The sequence below is a fragment of the Dermacentor silvarum genome, chromosome 2 (genome assembly GCF_013339745.2).
Source record: "Dermacentor silvarum isolate Dsil-2018 chromosome 2, BIME_Dsil_1.4, whole genome shotgun sequence".
In the NCBI taxonomy this organism is placed as follows: domain Eukaryota; kingdom Metazoa; phylum Arthropoda; class Arachnida; order Ixodida; family Ixodidae; genus Dermacentor; species Dermacentor silvarum.
Window position 1 is genome coordinate 3,160,452 of NC_051155.1, and position 20,578 is coordinate 3,181,029.

At 46.8% G+C, this 20,578-nt stretch overlaps 1 protein-coding gene across 6 annotated transcripts in view; it reads left to right on the forward strand.

Annotated features, from left to right (window-relative positions):
• LOC119441284 (glycosyltransferase-like domain-containing protein 1) overlaps positions 1–20,578 on the forward strand; it is a 168,153-nt gene that overhangs the window by 139,149 nt on the left and 8,426 nt on the right. For 4 of the 6 annotated variants that reach the window (XM_049661117.1, XM_037705909.2, XM_049661121.1 and 1 more), the window contains one exon: positions 14,528–14,619. The exons of 1 other annotated variant lie outside the window; for it this stretch is intronic. In XM_049661117.1, coding sequence (XP_049517074.1) covers positions 14,528–14,619 — 92 coding nt within the window. Of the gene's footprint in view, positions 1–125; positions 168–14,527; positions 14,620–20,578 lie in introns of all 6 variants that reach the window. One more of the 6 variants, XM_049661118.1, reaches the window with a different exon arrangement.

Sequence of the window (20,578 nt, forward strand, 5' to 3'; positions counted from 1 at the left end):
TTCGCCTTTCAGGTGAAACTGCGACAACTTTTTTATCACCAGCCTTGTGAATCGGTATTATCTTAGATAACTTAAGAAGGTATACGTAGATGTATAAAATGATAAGTTAAATATTTTTTCTAAAGGTACACAAAGGATATCGATGCATTCCTTGAGGGCCAAAGAAGGTATGCTGTCACAACCGACTGAAAATTTCACTGACATAGCACTAACTAGAGTTACAATTTCAGTAGCTGTTATATCTGTAAATTTAAATGTATTAGGATTGCGAGGAGGGTATGTAATGTATTGTTCGTTGATAGCCGTAGCCATTAGCCGAGAACCTACTGTGCAAAAATAGGTATTAAACGTCAAAACGAGGGTGCTCACTGATACTCCGAGAGCCTCGAAGTCTGGCATGGTGTAAGAGTTGCAGGCGGTCTAAGAATAGAGTTTATAATAAGCCATGTGATTAGTGAGTTATCCAAATTTTTAATTATTAAGTTTGTGTAGTTTTCTTTCTTTCTTATTCAAATGAGTGATGTTACTTTATTACAAGCCAATCTGAATTGCTGTAGGTAATAGTCATTGTTTTTGTGCATTTTTACTTTTGAATGCCAAAAGTCTTTATTCTTAATTTGTTCTAAAATGCATTTATTCATCCATGGGCAAATTGCCCGGTGGGCTTCGTCTACGTGGGGGGATGTGTTACAATCGTGTATGATTTGGGAATGTGCCGCAAGCAGTAGTGGGACACGGGGGCAGAAGGAGAAGACGTTCAGCTGGCGCTCAAGACCGTTGGTTGCGTCCCAATAAACCCACTCTTCATGGAGAGTTACCCGTAACAATATGTCTTTACACCATGGGAACAGCGGCCGTTCAAGCGCTCCTGCTGATGCAGCCCGAGCGAGAATGCTGCACCACGGGCTGCCTCCTTGCAATGTTGCAAAGGGTCAGCAGTTACTGCGCCGTTATTAGCGGATCACGATCACAGCGATCGTTTACGTGTTGCCGATTTCTGATAATGGTTTGCAGTGATATTTTATGTTTTGAACAACGCATTTTTTTTCCCGCCAGAAGAGACATAGAAGACGTAATCTTACAGCCCTTGTGTGGCTGTTGCACAGTCATAATGCCGAGACCATGATGTCCGAGACCTTCGTTGAATGGCAGCATGCCACAGTAGTTAACGAAGCTTACGCTGCTGGCCAACTAGAACGCTTCACTCTTATGTACAGAATACAGTCATGGCCTGCTGGTAGTAAAATATATCACAAGCTCCTAAATAAAAAATGGCGGCTACGCTTGCAGTTTCTAAACGACAGGTGATCGGAACCGGGCGGCATTTTAAAAGAGCTACACGATGCTGCATTTCGTTATTTAGATGGACAATTTTAACGGAAGTGTGCAGCTAGGTGTGGGAACGTACCGAGAACAAAATTGACAGTGAAAATCTGGTTTTCGGACCAAAGTGCTGCCGAATTGTAACTGCTGATGCCAGCTTCAGTGCGGTTAATTTTTGAGCGTTCTTAAGGGCGAATCCATATTGTAACGATGTTGAGCAACACAGGTTAATAAAACAACTCTATTTATTAAGGGCTAACCTGTGCCCACGACTCAGTCACTACGATCGTGAAGAATGCCCGTCAGTCATGTTCTAAAACTGGCATCGAACTGTCTTCTTCTTTCTCCTCACGTGATACCTTGTGTGCGTGGCATGGGAGCTGGCTCCAACCGGCTACTCGTGCCTCGATGATCACTGCTTGTTGTTGCTGAACTACAGCATAGTACTGCGCACACAGTGTCCAATACGAAGGGCGACAGGCGCGCTACTTGAATGTGGCCCAGTTGTCGCGGCAGTATCCCCCTCGTTAACGCATCAGTGAGAGAAAGTAGGGATTACCTCTCGTGGTAGGGTTTCATGCGGGCAACATGTACAACTTCCGTGGAGTTGCGGCATCTTAGGCTCTCGTGTCCAGTAGATTTCACTTCGTAAGTGGCGTTGCTTATACGACAGAGTATTTCGTAAGAGCCTAAGTATCAGCAGAGGGTATCGGCGAAGTTCAGAAAGTCCACGGCGGCGCACTGGGGTCCATACCCACACCTTGTCACCGGGCTGATAATGAGCTACTGCGTCGCTAGTTATACCGGCTGGAGTCGATGCGTTGTTGGCAGCATATTCAGTACCTTGCCATCTGTCATGCTTTCTCAGCTCCTTGCAAGGAAACATCTAGGTCGGATGAATTATTGTTTTCTTCATCTAATGCAAACATAGCATCCAAAGTTGTGGTTACTGCTTGGCTGAATACAAGTTAAAACGGGGCGACTCATGGTGTTTCTTGAACGGCCGTATTATATGCAAAGGTGATATACGGCAAAATTTCATCCCACAGCCTATGTTCAACATCGACATACATCAAAAGCATGTCAGCCAGTGTTCTGTTGAGGCGTTTAGTTAAACCCTTTCTCTAATACCCCTTACACACGGGCAAAAGTAGAGTCCTTTGCAGGAAACCCCTTTTGTTGCCCCGAAGGACCCTTTGCAGAAAGGTGTTGCGCCGATGACACACGGCCCCGCACTAACTTCTTGAGGCGGTTCCTCAGATAAACGCCACCTATAAAAAAATAAAAAAGAAGTGTTGCTTGTTAAAGCAGCAAGAGCAAGAACATTTACAAAAACTGCGCATGTAGATTACATTTAGTGATTGTACAACCTAAAAACATTTTTTTCACATTTTTGGTGGCTTAGAATGCGCATATCGGAATTCAACATTGCGGCGGTAGCGATGTGCATGGGGTGAGCGTTTGAGAGTATAGCTAGAGCAAATCTTCACTGTTCGACAAATCACATTACCACTAAAAGTAACATAACTATGGGGCACCGTAGTTATGGAACAGGTTTTCTTCTATTGATGAGTTGTGCACGCTGTATGCGAGAGTACACCTTTCCGCTCGAAAAGTAGATGCCCGGTCTTCTTTCCTGCAAAAGAACTTTGCCGGGAGGGAGATACTCCTTTGTCATGTGTCACTGCACTTGAACGCCTTTCCAGTCGATGTCCCTTTACCTAAAGGACTTTAGAGTGCCCGTGTGTCAGGGGTATGAGGGTGGTATGCCGTAGTTATTCTATGATCAGTTGAAGAAATTCACATCAAGCATTGCATTTGGTCCACAGTAAAAGCTGTTCTACGATCGGTAATAATCACAGTGATAGCACCATGCCTGAGTACGATATTGTTGACAAAGAATCTTGCAACTTCAACAGCCGTTGCACTGTGCAGAGAATTAGTTTCTGCGTAATGGGTCAGATAGTCCGTGGCCACAACTATCCTCTTTTTGCCTAAAGATGATGTTGGGAAGGGTCCAAGGAGGTCCATACCGACTTGTTGGAAGGGGGCTTTTGGTGGATCTATTGGGTGGAGGAGGCCTGCCAGTTTTATGGATGGAGACTTGCGCCTTTGACATTCGCGACAAGTCTTGACATAGTGCTGCACTGATGCTAATAACTTAGGCCAGTAGTATTTCAGACGAATCCTGGCGAATGTACGGCTCACGCCCATGTGTCCAGATGTCGGTTCATCATGACATGCATGCAAAATTTCTTCTCGTATAGCTATGAGTACGACAAGTGAAAACTTTTCCTCACTGTGCTCGAAGTTTCTCTTGTAGAGGAAACTTCCTCACAGACAGAATGATGAGAGCCCTCTAGATAAACACGCGGGAGTTGAACGTCGAGTCTCTACCGGCACTGTATAAGTGGAAGCAATTCCGGGTCATCTCGTTGTTGAGCGATTTGTGCCGCGTCAACAGTGCCAAGGAACGGGAAGTCCTCTTCTTCTGACACAGTTGTCTTGACTGGTGCACATGACAAGCTGTCCGCATTGCTGTGTTTCCTCCCGGATCAGTATACAACAGTAATATCATACACTAAGCACGACTTCCATTTCAATCTTGCAAGTACAGTGTCAATCATTCGCTGGAATGTCGCAGGTGCGGAACAGAGGCCGAATGAAACTGCTTTAAATTCATAGAGGCCATCTGGGGTTACGAATTCTGTCGTTTCACGGTCCCGCTCATCCACCTTCATTTGCCAATATCCACTCTTGAGATCCATGGAGGAGAAAAACTTTGCACATCGGAGCCGATCTAACGTATTGTCGATACGCGGAAGGGGGTATACATCCCGCTTAGTTACACTGTTCAATTTACGGTTGTCGACGCAGAATCGAAGTGTGTTATCTGTTTTTTTTAACGAACACTACAGGAGACGCCCATGGACTGTTAGAAGGCTTCAGCCTTCTAACGTCATCTGGAAGCATCTCCTCTACTTGCTTCTTAATGATCTTCCTTTCTTTTGGTGAAACTCGATACTGGTGCTGGCATGCCGGTCTCTTGGCGTTCTCTGTTATAATTCTGTGCATTGCAACAAATGTGTGCCGTACCTTCGAGGAAGTGGAGAAGCAGTCAGAAAAATCCTTTATCAGGGCATATATCTGTTTCTTTTGGGCTTCTGGGAGTCTCGGGTTGATGGTAATTGATCTGTAGACACTGCAGGTTCCTGGCAGAGCAGTTGACATTGTCGGTAGGCTGCATAATTAGGTTGCCACACAGAACTCGTGGAAATAGGCAATAGCTGTTCCTTGTGCGATATGTTGGAATTCATTTCCGAAATTCGTAAGTACGACATTTGTACGCCCATTGCTTAAGTGAATGAGACCCCGAGCCACGCAAATACCTTTGTTCAAAAAGAGCGCCATGTTTCCATCCCCTATACCTTCGCGGTCGTGAAATGTTTTATTCTGCACTGCAGCTTGGCGGCACAGTTACATCGACGACGCGCAGTGCAGCAAGACGTCACTCCTCTGATTGCTCCACAGGTATAGCTTGTTCTGTCGAGAATGACACACTGGACCTATGTAGGCTAATTATGGCGTCATTGGCTTGTAAGTTCCGTTGAACATTCTGGCACTACAATAAAGTCGGAAACGTAAGTGAAGCCTCTTATCTTAAGCCTTGCGGTGCATCGGCCAAGGGGCGTAATAAGATGATCACCTGCTGTGCGTATCTGCGGTCCAGTCCACTGTGTCACAACTTTTTTCAGTTTCTTCGCTATTTTGTAGCTTATTACCAAATAATCAGCGCCGGTGTCAACTAAGGCATTCAGCTTGCATCCGTCTATTATCAACAGCAAATCTGATGTAACCTTTTCGTTCCTGCACTTATGTACAGGAATATGTCATCACACTGGAACCGTGCTTAAGAATCTTCATAACTGTGGTTATTAGTGGCCTCACGTCCACAGGTCGCTTGCTTCAGTTTTCCTGGTGTGCTCTTCGTGAACGACGCCTAGGCAATCTTGGAGACGCGCGTGGGCTGGGCGATCGGTAGCGTATGGCCGACGGTGACTGTTTATTTGTTTACTCTTATACCCACAGTGCCATTTAGGCATTACAGTGTTACATACAACAATGTTAACAGCTTATGGCATATAACAAACAGCAGGATACTATACAATACAAAAAAGGCAAGAAACGGCATCATAAAACTAAATAATAAAGCACTATGTACTGATAGCAAACTCTACATAAACTATGTACTGTAAAATAAAGAACAAAATTTCAAAGAGCATTTGCAAAAAGTTCATTATTAAGTATACCAACCACGGCAGCAGGCAGTCGATTCGATTCTAAAATGGTTTTGGGGAAAAAAGTGCTTTTGAAAAGCTTAGTTCTACAACTGTATTCCCTAACCTTGAGCTTGTGACCTGTTCGCCTGGATATATAATGTGGTTGAAGAATATACTTATTGCGGTCTATTCCAATTTGGCCATAAAATTATATTGTGAAAACGTTTCAAGCATAATGTCTGCCTTCTTTTTTTCTAAAGTGTCCCATTTTAATGTTTGTTTTGCACTAGTAATGCTAAAGTTTCTCTCATAGTTGCCGATTACATACCGTGCTGCTATATTCTGAACTCTCTCAAGTTTATCTCGGTCGGTACACATATGAAGGTTCCATACGGTGAATCTATATTCTGAAATGGGTCTAAAATAGCTTTTGTACAGAAGATCACGAGCCTGCTGGGGAAAGAGTTTTGTATTGCGCCGTAGAAATCCTAACACTTTGCATGCCTTTGCTGTAATGAAATCAACGTGCCTGTGCCAACATATGGATGGTGTGAGAAATACACCCAAGTGCTTATACTCGGAAACAATCTGCAATGGGGAACCGGATAGATAATATACTGCTTCTGGCATACACTTTTTAGAAAAGCGCATGTGGACAGTTTTCTGTATGTTTATTTGCATATGTGACTCTCTGCACCAGTTTTGTATTTTAACTAAATCATTTCACAAAATAACAGTATCGGCAATGCTTGTAATTTCTCTATATATTATCAGATCATCAGCAAACAATCTTACGGAAGAAACAATAGTGTTGGGAAGGTCATTTATAAATATTAAGAAAAGTAATGGGCCCAATACCGAGCCCTGGGGGACGCCAGACGTTATGCGGGCCGCACTAGATTTTGCACCATTTACCACTACATGCTGAAACCGCAAAGAAAGGTATTCCTGAATCCATGCAATTACTTGTTCATTGATATTAAACCAACATAGTTTACATACTGTAAAGGTGTTTATTAGACACCAGCTATTTGGGCTGTCCGTTGTTTGAAGGTCCGAGCTCTCAGCACGAGCGGCGTTTCTCAAGGAAAGCGCATGAGGGATAAACCCACTAGAAAGGGCTGCAGAGCGTGACCCACTACGGCATTCGTATTCTTCGCTACAATCACCCCCAGGAACGAATAGGGAGCCATCAGGCGACCTAACCGCTGGTCGCTATGACTGGGTCATAGTAAGTCTTGAGGCGCTCGACGTAGACAGTGTCGCGTCCACGACGGCGCATGTCCACAGAAGGTTCAACTGGATCGATCACGTAGTTGACGGGAGATGTGCGTTTGACAATACGGTAGGGGCCTTCATACTTGGGCACTAGTTTGGATGAGAGACCAGGGGTAGCGGAAGGAATCGAGAGCCACACAAGCGCTCCAGGAAGGAAGGTGGGTGCAGAAGTGGTGTCACCACATGTGCTCTTCTGCTGCTCTTGGTCATAGGATGTAAAGACCTGTGCGAGATCGCGGCACTTCTCAGCATGTCTTGCCGTGTCAAAAATGGGCGCACATTCAGATGCATCCGGCCGGTATGGCAGAATTGTGTCGATCTTGTGCGACGGTTGCCGACCATACAGTAAGAAAAAAGGTGAAAAGCCAGTGGTGCTCCGAGTGGCAGTGTTATACGCGTAAGTTATAAAGGGCAGAATGGCATCCCAATCAGTGTGGTCGGAGGCGACATACATAGCAAGCATGTCGCCGAGCGTACGGTTGAAGCGTTCGGTAAGGCCATTGGTTTGGGGGTGGTACGCCACAGTTGTGCGATGAACAACGCGGCACTCCTTGAGAATGGCTTCAACTACTTCGGACAGGAAGACACGCCCACGATCACTGAGTAGTTCCTGGGGTGGCCCATGTCGCAGGATGAATCGTCGAAGCAGGAAGGAGGCAACATCACGCGCTGTAGCTGCCGGTAGGGCGGCTGTTTCGGCATATCGCGTCAGGTGGTCGACGGCCACAATGGCCCAGCGATTTCCAGCCGAGATCAGGGGAAGGGGTCCATACAAATCGATGCCGACGAGTCCAAATGGCCGGTTAGGGCAAGGTAATAAAGGTTGCAGACCGGCGGGCGAAAGGCGGGGTGAAGATTTCCGGCGCTGGCAATCGGGACAAGAGCGAACAAACTTCTGAACGTAGCTGTACATCCCGCGCCAGTAATACCATTGTTGAAGGCGCTGGTAAGTCTTGAAAACTCCGGAGTGTGCACACTGTGGATTAGCATGGAAAGCTGCACATACTTCGGAACGCAGACTGCGGGGTACCACTAACAACCACTGGCGCCCGTCGGAGTTATAATTGCATCGGTGAAGCAGGTTGTCGCGAGTGGCAAAATGACGTGCTTGGCGACGCAACGTGCAAGTGCTTGGTTGTGCTGACGAACTAGAAAGCAAGTCTATAAGGGAGGCAATCCAGTGGTCCTTGCGTTGCTCAGAAGCGATGGTGATAAGGTCGAGCGAAGAAACAATAATCTCGGATAGTGAGAACTAGGCATTGCCAGGCAAGGGAGAGCGCAAGAGGGCGTGCAAGAGGGCAGAATGCTGGCGTCCGTTGCGGCACAGCACCCAGACATCGTAGTCCTGCAGGTAAAGTGCCCATCGAGCAAGACGGCTCGAGGTGTCCTTCAAGAACAACAGCCAACATAGTGCATGGTGGTCCGTGACTACGTCAAATGGACGACCATATAAATAAGGCCGGAACTTAGTCAGAAGCCAGATGATGGCCAGGCATTCTTTTTCTGTCGCAGTGTAATTTGTCTCAGCTTTCGTAAGCGTACGACTTGCATAAGCAACGACATATTCAGGAAACCCTTGTTTGCGTTGGGCAAGAACAGCGCCGAGGCTGACGCCACTGGCATCTGTGTGCACCTCAGGCGGAGCTGTCGGGTCGTAGTGGCGCAAAATCGATGGAGACATAAGTAGATGGCGGAGTTTCGTGAAGGCCTCATTGCACTGGGACAACCATGAAGTTGAGTGACAGCAGTTTCGTCAGGGGTGAGATGATGACGGAGAAATTGCGAATAAAGCGTCGGAAGGAAGAACACAGACCAATGAAACTGTGCAATTCTTTGATAGATCTTGGCTTAAAGAATTTGGCGACGGCTCGAAGTTTGGCTGAATCCGGGAGTATCCCATCCTTGGATACGACGTAACCGAGGATTGTCAGCTGCCAAGCAGCAAATCGGCACTTCTTCAGGTTTAGTTGTAGGCCAGCGTTTGTTAAACACATCAAAACGCCTAGGGAAGTTTGCCCGACATCGAAAGAACGAAATTCTTCTAAGAGGCACAAAAGTTGAGATCGCTATTCTTGAGGTGTTTGAGAATTGAGGCGTTTATTAGACACCAGCCGTTTGGGCCGTCTATTGTTTGAAGGTCCGAGCTCTCGGCACGAGCGGCGTTTCTCGAGGAAAGCGCACGAGGGATCGACACACTAGAAAAGGCTGCACAGCATGACCCGCTACGGCATTCGTATTCTTCGCTACAATACAAGTAATGTGTGATCCATCAGGTCGAAAGCTTTTCTTAAATCTACAAACACCGAATCAACACAAGAACGAGCATCCAATGCACCACAAACTTCATGAACGAATTCTGTTAATGGAGACGTACAGGAAAGCCCTTGCCTGAAACCATGCTGTTTTGGATTCAGGAGGTTATGATTGGTAATGTGTGTCATTATGTTACTGCACAAGACGTGCTCTAATACTTTGCAGACAATACTTTAGAGATATCGGTCTGTAATTGTTGACTAGCTCACGAGGCTCCGATTTATACACTGGCACAACGCACGCCATCTTCCATTCGTGTGGTCATGTGGCACGCCATCTTCCCCGGTGCTCAATGACTTCGAGTACAGTACCTTTAGAAAGGGTGGGATGAACGACGCACACAATTTGCGAAAAGCGCCTGTCAATACATCCGGCCCCCCTGCTTTGCTGGAATCTAAATGTTCAAGAAGAGACCGTACCGTATTCCACTTTCATCAATAACTGTATCATCCATGTTTTCAATAACCTCATTGGCAGACGGATGCGGAATTGCGCTCGAGGCACTGTGTGCGATAATGGAAGCAAAAAACTTGCTGAAGCAGTTGGCTTTTTCAAAGCTATCTTCTATTTCCACTCCGTCATGCTGAAGTGATGGAATACATACTTTGTCTTTTTTTTTACATTTGACAAGATTCCAGAACAGCTTTTTCGTTGTTTGAAGTCTAGAAGGCAAAGTGTGAAAGAATTCTTTTTTTGCCTGGCTGATTTTTGTTTGCATGATTTTGGTTATAGTCGCAAGTTGATCGCAAGTTCTCGAAATGAAGTTTCTTTTATATTTCCTGTATATTCTATTCCTTTTACTAGTAAGGCGTCGTAGCTCACCATTAAACCATGGCTTAGATTTATTACGCCGTTTGGTCTGCACCCACGACGGCACATCGTTTTCTTGTATCTCAAGCATTTTTGTTTTAAAAAGGACCCGTAACTCACGAACGCTGATTGCTTCAGAAAGTATTTCGAATTCCGGAAGGAATTCCTGTAATGCAAGTCCTATTTCGTTTACGTTGGCTTGTCTGTAATTATACATCCTTCTGGCTGTCGAGCTTTGTGTCTTTTTGTACGTCAGATTTATTTCACAAACCACAGCTTTATGGTCGCTAATACCTGGCACCACCAAAACTGTCCTAACCCAATTTGGCTGATTAGTTAAAATTAATTCTAAGACGTTATTTTGTCTCGTACCTTCTGTTACAACCTGGGTTAAGGAAAAACTGCTTAGTATCATCAACAATTCCTTTGCCACTGTAGATGTAGCCCTAATATTAGAAGGTTGCTTATTCCAAGAAAGCTCTGGAATGTTAAAGTCCCCATCAATGACAAGGTAATCTGTATTGACTGTCTCTATTGTCTTTGAAAAATCAGACATGACAGTAAGAGAACTTGAAGGAGCCCTATAAAATGAACATACTGATAATGTTTTCCCGTTTGGTAATCGAATCTTACATTATATATCCTCGCAATTTCCGCTGCTGATATTGAGAGCGGAACAAGAAAGCAAAGTGTCAACAAGTATAAAGACTCCACCGCCATGATGGTTTCTATTGTTCCTAAAGCATATGTAGCCGTTTGGAAAGACTTCATTGCTTGTTATTTTGTCATCTAGCCATGATTCCGTTCCAAGCACTACACTTGGTTTGGTCATGCGTAGTAGGTTGTTGAAATCATCTACTTTGTTCTTGATACTACGGCAGTTGACAACAAGCACATCTGCTATGGAGCAGTGCATGCGTCATGTCGTTTGTACAACCTAGGCTTCGTCATATACATATGCTTGCCCGTTTAAGAACAGCTTATCATATTTTAGGGTCACGCGAGCACCATCAAGAGCATTCCTACTGCCGAATTCCCAAAGAAACATTCTTTTTCTGCGCACTGCCTCTGAAAAATCTTCTGATATACTAATATTGGATCCTTTTAGTTTCCTTGCGTTGGCTAGAATTGCCTGTTTATCTTTAAACATCGAAAACATTGCAATGAGCGGCCGAGGTTTATTGGCCTGGGACCGGCCAAGTCTGTGTGCCCTTTCAATCTGCACTGGCGTTAGTCCTAAACGTGATACGACTTCTTGTGCTCTTTTCTGAGAGACAGCATGCAGTTCACGACTTTCACTGTCAGGGACACCATAAAATATCCGGTTACATTGCCTGCTGCGGTTTTCCAAGTCGTCTATTTTACGGGATAAGTCCTTCACCGTGCTACGTGTACTTCAGTTTTTTTCCTACATTCAGTAACGACTCCTCTTAGGTTTACGAGCTGTGCTATTGCACAGAATCTATTTGCGATTTCAGCTCTTCGATATCTATTTGACGTTGATTCTGCGATGTTTCAATAGCCTGTAATTTGGCCTTTATTTCTTTTTGGCAGTAGTTGGGCCAGGATTTATCTCTACGTCACCGCACAGGAATAAAAGCAAAAAATAGAATGCATATCTTTGCAGTAAAAAGAAACTACATTTGGCATGACAACGGACAGCACAGTACTCTGATTGCACACTTGAACCATGGGGCGTAACCGGCACCATGAATACGTGAAAGGTGAAACTCTCATTCGAATAATCACCAACCTGCGTTAGCAGAAGAAAATGCGTGAGTGGCACAATCATGTTGGTGCCGGCCTCACGCCCCTTGTTGATGTTGGCGAAGAACAATGGGGCTTTGGTGGGTGGACAAGTACTCTTCGATCTTTGCTGGTCGTTCACCATTTTGGGGGGCTTTGCTCCACAAAACGAGGTGCACTACATGCTGGAGGCAGATAGGCAGCCGTTGGTTCCAGCAGACGAGGTGCGTTGCGTGCTGTCGGCGGGTAGGCAACGGTCGTCGCAACTGCTGCGCTGCACTACTTGATAGGGGAACAGCGCAAAAAACACAACAGGCAATAAAGTAGACACACACCAGTGCTGGTGTGTGTCTCCCTTCTTGTCTGTCGTGTTTTTTGCGCTGTTCCCCTATCGAGTACGTACGGACTAGCCCAAGCCTCAACGGTGCTGCACTACTGTGTACCGTGGGTTGCCTGAGTACGTCGGCGTACATTGCGATGCGCCGCATTGGCTGTGGCTCATGCTCTGGATCTCGTATGACCTGCCTCAGTTTGTCCTGGATAACTTCGATGATAGTGCCGTTGGAGTCTGAGGTGTTTGCAACTTGCCGAGCTCTTCCTTGATCACTGACCAGATGAGCTCCCACAGGGCTTCAAGGTTGTTCGGCACGCCTCCAGAGAAGATATGGGCAGGTGCACAGCTTGCTTCACGGTTGTATTGCCGTGCCCGCTGTTCCAGCATCTTTTCGATGGTCATTGCTTCGGATCTGAACTCAGCAACAGTGCGCGGTGGGTTGTGGACGAGAACTGCGAAGAGCTCTTGCTTTACTCCACGCATGAGCTTCTTATCTTCACTCATGTTGGGATCAGCACGCTTGAACAGGCGGGACATGTCCTCGATGTACATCGCCACGTTATCGTTTGTGAGGTGGATTCTAGCTTGAAGTGCAGTTTCCGTCTTTTCTTTACAATCCGTGCTGGTGTATGTAGCTAGCAGTTGTCGTCGAAATTCCTCCCAAGAGGACAAAGACGGTTCGTGGTTTTCATACCACGTTTTTGCGAAGTCCTCCGAAGCGAAATTTACGTTACGGAGCTTCTGTCTCTCATTCCATTCATTAAAGCTTGCCACTCTTTCGAACAGTTCCAACCAGTCTTCCACGTCTTCGAACGAGTCGCCATGGAATGTTGGTGGCTTGCAAGGTTGGCTTACGACCAGCTGTGCTGGTGTTAGCAGGCTAGTGGCGGCGTCCATTGTCTGAGTTTCCCTTGACGTGAAGAGAAGAGGGCCGAATTTAGGCGAGTCACCTCGAAGACAGCATCTGGCCTGCTGAGGCACAGGTGTCAGTTCCACGGGATCAACTCGCTGGCGGTTGGGGCTACGCTGACTTTCGTTCGTGGGGCTTCGACTCATACCCCGCACCTCCACCAGAAATGCAACGATGTTCAGGAACACAGGTTAATAAAACAACTATATTTATTGAGGGTGAACCTGTGCCCACGACTAAAAGTCACTGCGGTCGTGAAGAATGCCCGGCAGTCGCGTTCTAAGACTGGCGTCCAACCGTCCTGTTCTTTCTTCTCGAGTCCTGCCTCGTGCGCGTGGCGCATGCGAGCCGGGTCCAACCGGGTGCTCGTGCCACGAAGATCGCTGCCTGTTGTTGCTGAACCACACCATGGTACGGCGCACACAGTGTCCAATACGAAGGGTGATGGGCGCGCTACTTGAATGTGGTCAAGTTGTCGCGGCTATAACGTACTACTGATATAACGACCACTTTTCATGGGACTATTAAGTTCATTATAAACAGGTTCAACTGTACCACGTTGATTTGTTGGACAAGCACATTGGAAAATGTAGTTGGGTGCTAGATATTAAAGGCCATGAAGCAGCTCTAGGCAACGATGCATTGAAGTTGGTCACAGTTGCTTTGCTGCTGCATTGTGGGTTGCATGTCATAGATGTGGCAGCAAGAGCATATTTTTTGGTGCATCCACAAAGTGTTTATCCTTAGTGATTATCTGTGGGTTCTTAAGCAAATGGTTCTTGGAAAATAAAAGTAGTTGTTACAAAGCATGCATTCTTGTGTTGCTCCTTTTCTTCGTCCTTGTTTGCTTGTGTGCAAAAAGCTTTTTAAAAATTAGTTTATCCACTGTAGCAATTGATGGTGGCTTCATTAGTGGATGCCAGCCACTGCAATGCAGGCTGCATAGTCCTGGCTGCTTGTGTCGTGGGTACACAACCCAGAACCTTTGTATTGTTTCAGGTTGTTAATCCTTATCAAGCATCTGAGAAGTCAACTCTCAGAATATGGTCTCTGGATGCATTTGTACCAACATTGCAACTTTTGCCCTGCATACTGTAATGCTGTTGTTTTCTACAAATGCAGATTAGAAACCTTATGGCCATAACATGATGGACAGCTCGTGGTAGCAGTCTACCCTGAGTTATGGTCGCTTAGGATTAGTCGAAACGTTCTGTTCAAGTAGAAGCAACAGACAAAGAGGGCCTCCTGCGGTTTCACATAATCAGATAAGTATCAAGGCAAGAGCTGTGCAAGACTCACAACCTGCAGTAAAATGTCTGAAAAAGCACAAGGTGCAAAGAAATTGTAATCGTGTAGTATTGGGTCAGAGTATGATGCATAAAGCAGTGTCTCTCAGCTTGCCTTATCCTGAGCCTGCATCACACCTGGCATAACATGGTTGTTCCATAGTGTTAGCTGTTCTTAGCTTTTAGCGCATTTGTACCTGCACCTACAAATAATTGTCACTGGAACAATCCCTGTTGTTGCTTTCAGCATGCTGCCTCTACAACACTTGGCGGCAGCTGGTCAAGCGGCTACACAGCTTCTGCCTACAACCCGAGGCTGCCCGAACGATGGCCCCCAAGGTATTGCATACTCTTGCTAACGTCAGGGAGGCCCTGGGCTGCCTTCAGTCATTGTCAGAATAGCGGCATTGTTCAGAAGTTACAACACTGCATTTGATAACCTGCTGACAACTTTAATAAAAGAAGTACTGCTTTGGTTTCACACAAGGTGTGGTCTGTAGTACCAGTCAGGCTAGTATAACCAAGGGTTCAACGGAACACCACCCGGTCAGGTAAAAGCATCACAGCAGGTCACTTACCAATGTAAACAAAACAAAAAGCTTGAAATTTTGGAATCTGTGACTACCCTTGTTTACTATGAGCTGGTCATTACAAGGTTAATTTATATATGGTTGGGCACTTGTCCCGAGGAACAATACACTTTTGCCTTGTGTCGTGTTGAGCATGTCGTCTGTCATTTGGATAACCAGATGTATTCTTGCTGTTAAGTTCTTTTCTATGATGATGATATTTGCCTCGTCCCAGTTTATCGCATGCTATGTGTTTTCAGTATGCTATGCAATGACATTTGAAGCCATGTGGTTCTGACGACGTCATTTTTATCTCGACGTCATTTTTATGTTGTTTTAGTTGCCTTTGGAAGTTTCCCATTTCTCCGATCTAGGCAGATTCACAATCTGCATAGGGAATCTTGTAAACCATGTCGGAATACCTTTGAGCAGGGAAAGTGTCTTTCACATTGAGATTTAATTCCTCAGCTTGCTCGTCAGCACATGCGTAATCTGGGCGCCATCTTTCTTGCATCCTCAACAGTGTGTAAGGCAATCTGGACAATGTATACTCTTGATCCGTGAAACGAATGCTCAAGCATATTGTGATAAGATTAGTTCTCGTTCCGGCACCCAGGGGGTCTCACAGGTTCAAGAGAATAAATACAGCGCACACAACCCCACTTGGTCAGCATAAAACCTGGCCAACTGCATGCAATCTTGTCAGTCCGTTGGCCAGCATGTGCCGGAACTGCACAGTCATCGCAAGTAGCTCCAAGGATGACTAATGAAGCAGACCGGCAGAGCACATCGATCGTCAGCATGCCTGTTGTTGAGAAGCTGGGCACGTTTGACCAGAGTACATTGGAGTGGGCAGAATACCATGAATACCGTACTTTGCCACGAACAACATTCCAAGTGATAAGCAAACAGCAGTGTTATTGACATGCTGTGGTCCACAGGCTTATTCCCTGCTACGGAGTCAAGCCCGCACAAACAGGACTGACTGAAATCTTCACCGTACTAGGTAAGCACTATGCCCCTGCTGTGTCGGAAGTGGTAACGAGCTTCAAGTTTTTCTCAAGGCACCAAAAAGAGGGGGAGATTACATTGCGTCGCTGAAGAACTTGGAAGAAGGCTGCAATTTTGCAATACAGTCGAACCCACTTATAACGATACCGGTTTTAACAATATATTGGTTATAACAATGAGAAGCTGCCACGCCGTCAACTTTTGTATGTTTTCTATGGTGAAATAACCCGCTTATTAGGATGCCCCCATGCCGCATTATCGGTTATAACGATGAAGTCTGGCTACTGGGTTTCTGTGCTGAAAGGAAATGGAATGCGAACTCCTTAAAAAGAATTTGAGCCGTTGCACGCCGCCACGCGCTGCTTTCCATCCTTTTCCGCATTGCCAGCCTCGCATGCCTCTGTTCCATTGCCCTTCCACCTCTCCGTCCGCATCAGATGTGACAAAGACTATAGTTTATTTTTGACTCGGTAAGCGCGTCGGCCGCGTGCCTTCATATCTGAGTAGTCGCCATCCATGATCGCGTCGATAGCGACTGCAGTTTCGTCCGCAGTTGTAGCAAACGGCAGTTTCGTTTTAGCACGATAGCGTTAAGGGCCCCGTGTCGCAGATAATCTGGCGTCGGCAACCGGTGTTGGCGTGCGATTCCCCAGCCACTACAACCGCGCAGGCCCTGCACGTGCTGCAAGGTTTTGGTGAACAAAAATTCAATTTCTCACAGTGAAATCCGTCAGAAAAATGGTAAAGTACGACTTTGCCATTTGGCGTCGCATTCGCCGTCGGATTGTAATTTGAATGTACGAGAAAACCTAATTCTGCTACGAAGAAACTCAAACACAAACCCATTTTCCAGCATTTCTGCCAGACCTACAGCCGCGCACTCAGGTACAGTTAAACCTGGATATAACGAAATTGGCAAATTCCCGAAAAACTTCGTTATAAAGAGGATTTCGTTATATGCAGGTTCAGCACGAAAATTCGAAAAAAAAAACGTTTACCGTATTTACTCGTTTCTAACGCTCCCTCATTTGTAACGCGCACCCGTTTTCCGTTTTTGTCGAAGCACTCATCCTCGAAATGTCACACCAGGTACCAGATGCGTGGACGCGTGTCGTTTCGCACAAGCGCGAGGCATCGGAAACGAAGAGCGAGCATCACAATGGCGTCGTAGCGTCGTATAATGTTACAGTAGAACCTCGCTGTTACGTTCCCGGGGGCTGCGTTTTCCCGGCTGTTACGTCGTTTTCGACCGGTCCCGGCACAGCTCCTATAGATAGAACTCAATGCATTGGTAACCCCGCTGTTGCGTCGCAACTGTGGGACCGTTCCCGCATCATACACGTTGCGAACTGCCACTCCGCGCCGGCCCGAGCGGCCATTTTGACTTTTCATGTCGCTTCGCTTGGTGGCTTGACGATGGCATTGGCCGCCCAAAGTGCCGGGGGCGACAACTATGACGTACTTTGGTTTTCCTCCTGCAAAAGTATGGCCCTTGAGATCCGTGTTTGCTATGTAAAGATGGTGTCTATGACGCGTTGTGGCCCTAAAATTGGTTTTGGCTCCTAGATATTCCATATAAAGTCCAAGGGCGATAACGCAGTCGCCGCGCACCATATGCTGTATTTGCGAGTGAAAACATGCGAGGGGAGCCGACGACCGCGTCTAAATGTCGCGCGTGCAAGAAAAGCAGGGAGGAAGCGCGCCTTCTTCCATTGTGCTTGAGGCACAGGCGAGGGGGGAGGGATAGCGGGGCGGCGTTGTACTGTACTCTGGCATCAACTGTGTACTGAATGGCGGCGCGCGGTTGCGTATCTTGAAAGCGATCTGCGTTGGGGGCTTGGGGCAGAGTCTAACAGTGTTGCGTCGGCGGCTCGTAGCTTTGTGCATGCTGTGTGTTCTCGGCGCTCAGTTTGTGTTGAAGCAATAGACAACAGCACGAAGGTCACTTCGCTTGTTTCTCCAGCGGCACTAATTCCACACGCCGCCAGCGTTTGACAGCGCGTGTCCGCGCTCATCGAGTGCGATGTGTCACAGCGTGTACCAGCGCGTCGGCAACATCAACTGGAAAAGGAGAGTGCCTGTTTGGCGGGCTAGGCTAGCTGCAGCAAGCGGCAGGATCAGGTTTGAATGAAGGGAGGGGGAAAGGTCACGCCCGCGGCGGCAAGATCGCCGGGTCGAGGGATGCAGGCCCGCCTGACACACGCTCGCACGCACACGTGCGCTCGCTTCGCATTCCGTCGCGGCGGAGAAGGTGCTTCCGGTTGTTGCTCGCTCAAAAATGACAAAATTTGGGGCGAAATCTCTAGATTGTCGGAGGGGGAAACTTGTTATATCGAGGGGGTCTTCCGCTGCCACTTCGTTACGTAGAGGTCTCAAATACATGCGTTTCTATGGAGTAACGGCGGGGAATAGAAAAACTTCATTATATCCAGGAATTCGTTATATGGAGGTTCATTATAAGCAGGTTTAACTGCATCTTCATTTGAGCGTTTAAGCAATGCAATGCAGTTTTTACAACAGCAAACATGAGGAGATATGATGTAAATAGTTGTTTTTCTCAAGTACATGGTGACGCAGCTTTTGGTATTCGTGATATTCAAATTTAAAAAATTGTTTTTCAAGTTAACTGAAGACAATATAAACCACCTTTAAAAGTGATTATGTCCCATAATTGTGTTCGGCTCTCAGGACGTTAAAGGGAGTCTAGTGTACAATCCCAACACCGATAATTCCAACAGTACTGTAGCTCCGGATGTAGCTCCAAGCCTTGGCACGGTTCAGAGGCAGTCAACTCCAGACCACCGCTCTGACCGGGCAAGATTGTGTTGAAGGTGCGCCATCACAGCACTCCTGTTTTGATTTGAAGTAATGGGGTGTAACGACATGTCTTGGGCACTACTCGCCTAATCGCTTGGCCCTAACCAAATAAAGAGGGGAGGGATGTTACCTAGTAGCATGACGCAGCATGCAAGGCAACTCCTGTTGGGCAGAAGAAGCTACAAAATGGGATTCACGTGGGAAATTTTTAAAGGTTTTCTATTCTGCCTGCTGAGGCAAGCGTCCGTGGAATAATGGTGTTGCGCTTCCATGCTAGTTGTTCTTTGATCGAATCGCCATCAGACAATTTTATATATTGTCACGTAGTAGTGACGGTGAAGCAAACAGTCGCAAAACTGTGAATGACGAAACGGACTTTTTATTGGGCGAACCTGTGCCCACAAAAGCAAGTTGCACTCGAAGCACAACGATAGTGGCGAACAGTCTGCAATCGTCAAAAATCTGATCAGCGGTGAAATGAGTCGGCTTTCATACATGAGTCATTGAAGGTTCTAGATTAATCCCTGGTGCGCGCGTGTCTTCCAGAAAGTACTACATAATTCGCGTCGCTCATGCAATTAGATTACATAAGCGTCAGTGACAACAGACACCAGATAAAAGCATCGATAACGTTCAAGAAGCTTCCGATACATGCAGGCACGTCTTGCGCCGAGCAATAAAGTTTAACATTTGTTTGCTGGTGAAAAGCGGTCACCGGTGAAAGATAAACATGTACACGTGTCAATACCCTCCCCTTAAAAAGCCCGATACTATAAACAAACAGCAAAAAGTTGGCGCAGTTTCACCTGAAAGGCGAAGCATCAATTGCGATAGCAAATTTGTAGAGAGCTATATGGAGTAATGATATTAGCTTTATCAGCTGTATAAACTTGGACATGCAGCAGCATCGGCAACACGCAGAACTGTTGTCGACGCCGTCGGCGTTTTGCCCGCGTTCGCTCAAAATGCGTGTGGCGCGTTGGTGACTGTTGCCAGAGCCTCTGATATAAATAGGCACTTGGTGCCGCAGCTAAACGTCGCCTCCCTTCCCTTCCCTCCCCCTTCCTTCTCTCCCCCACGGCCTCTCCCGCGTCGGAAGAAGGCGCGTTTGCTCTACATATATGGTGATTGTAAAGGAGGAAAGAGACGCCTACTTCTGCAGCCCTTAAGCGAGCACTGCGCAGAACGCGCGTTTGTTCTCTGCCGTGCGTTCACTCCCCGTGAAAGCGCGCGCCCCTCGCGCCCTTTCACTTGCACATACAGCGTTCGGCGCGCGGCGACGATTTCATCTCCATTGACGTCATACGGAACCTCACGGTGACAGCGACGCCGACGGCAGAAATCTGCTTTTGAGTGTCCATATAATTGCTATCGCAATAAAAGAAAACAAAACCACACACAGTAAACAGAGAAAAAACAATAACAAAGCAATAAAGTACCTACGTTCATCAGCGGGCGTAGAAAGGCTTAAAACGCACCACGTAGATGATTTCAGGTCGTGTGCGGCGCAGCTGTGATTGCGAAATGCCGTCTCACACGACCTCCAGTGCCGCCACTGCATCAGGATGATTTTATAGGGTCCAAAATAGCGACGTAACAGTTCCTCGCCAAGTCCTCGTTGGCGTATCGGAGTCCAGACCCAAACACTGTCGCCGGGCTGGTACTCGACGTAGCGTCGTCGAAGATTGTAGTGACTGCTGTCGGTCCTCTGCTGGTTCTTATGCGCAGGTGGGTGAGCTGTCGACCTTCTTCGGCATGCTGCAAATAGGTGGCAACGTCGAGATTTTCTTCATCGGTGGCGTCAAGCATGGCGTCAAGTGTCGTTGCCGGGTTCCTTCCCTAGACCAGGTTGAACGGCGCCATGTGCGTCGTTTTTTTTTGCACGGCCGTGTTGTATGTGA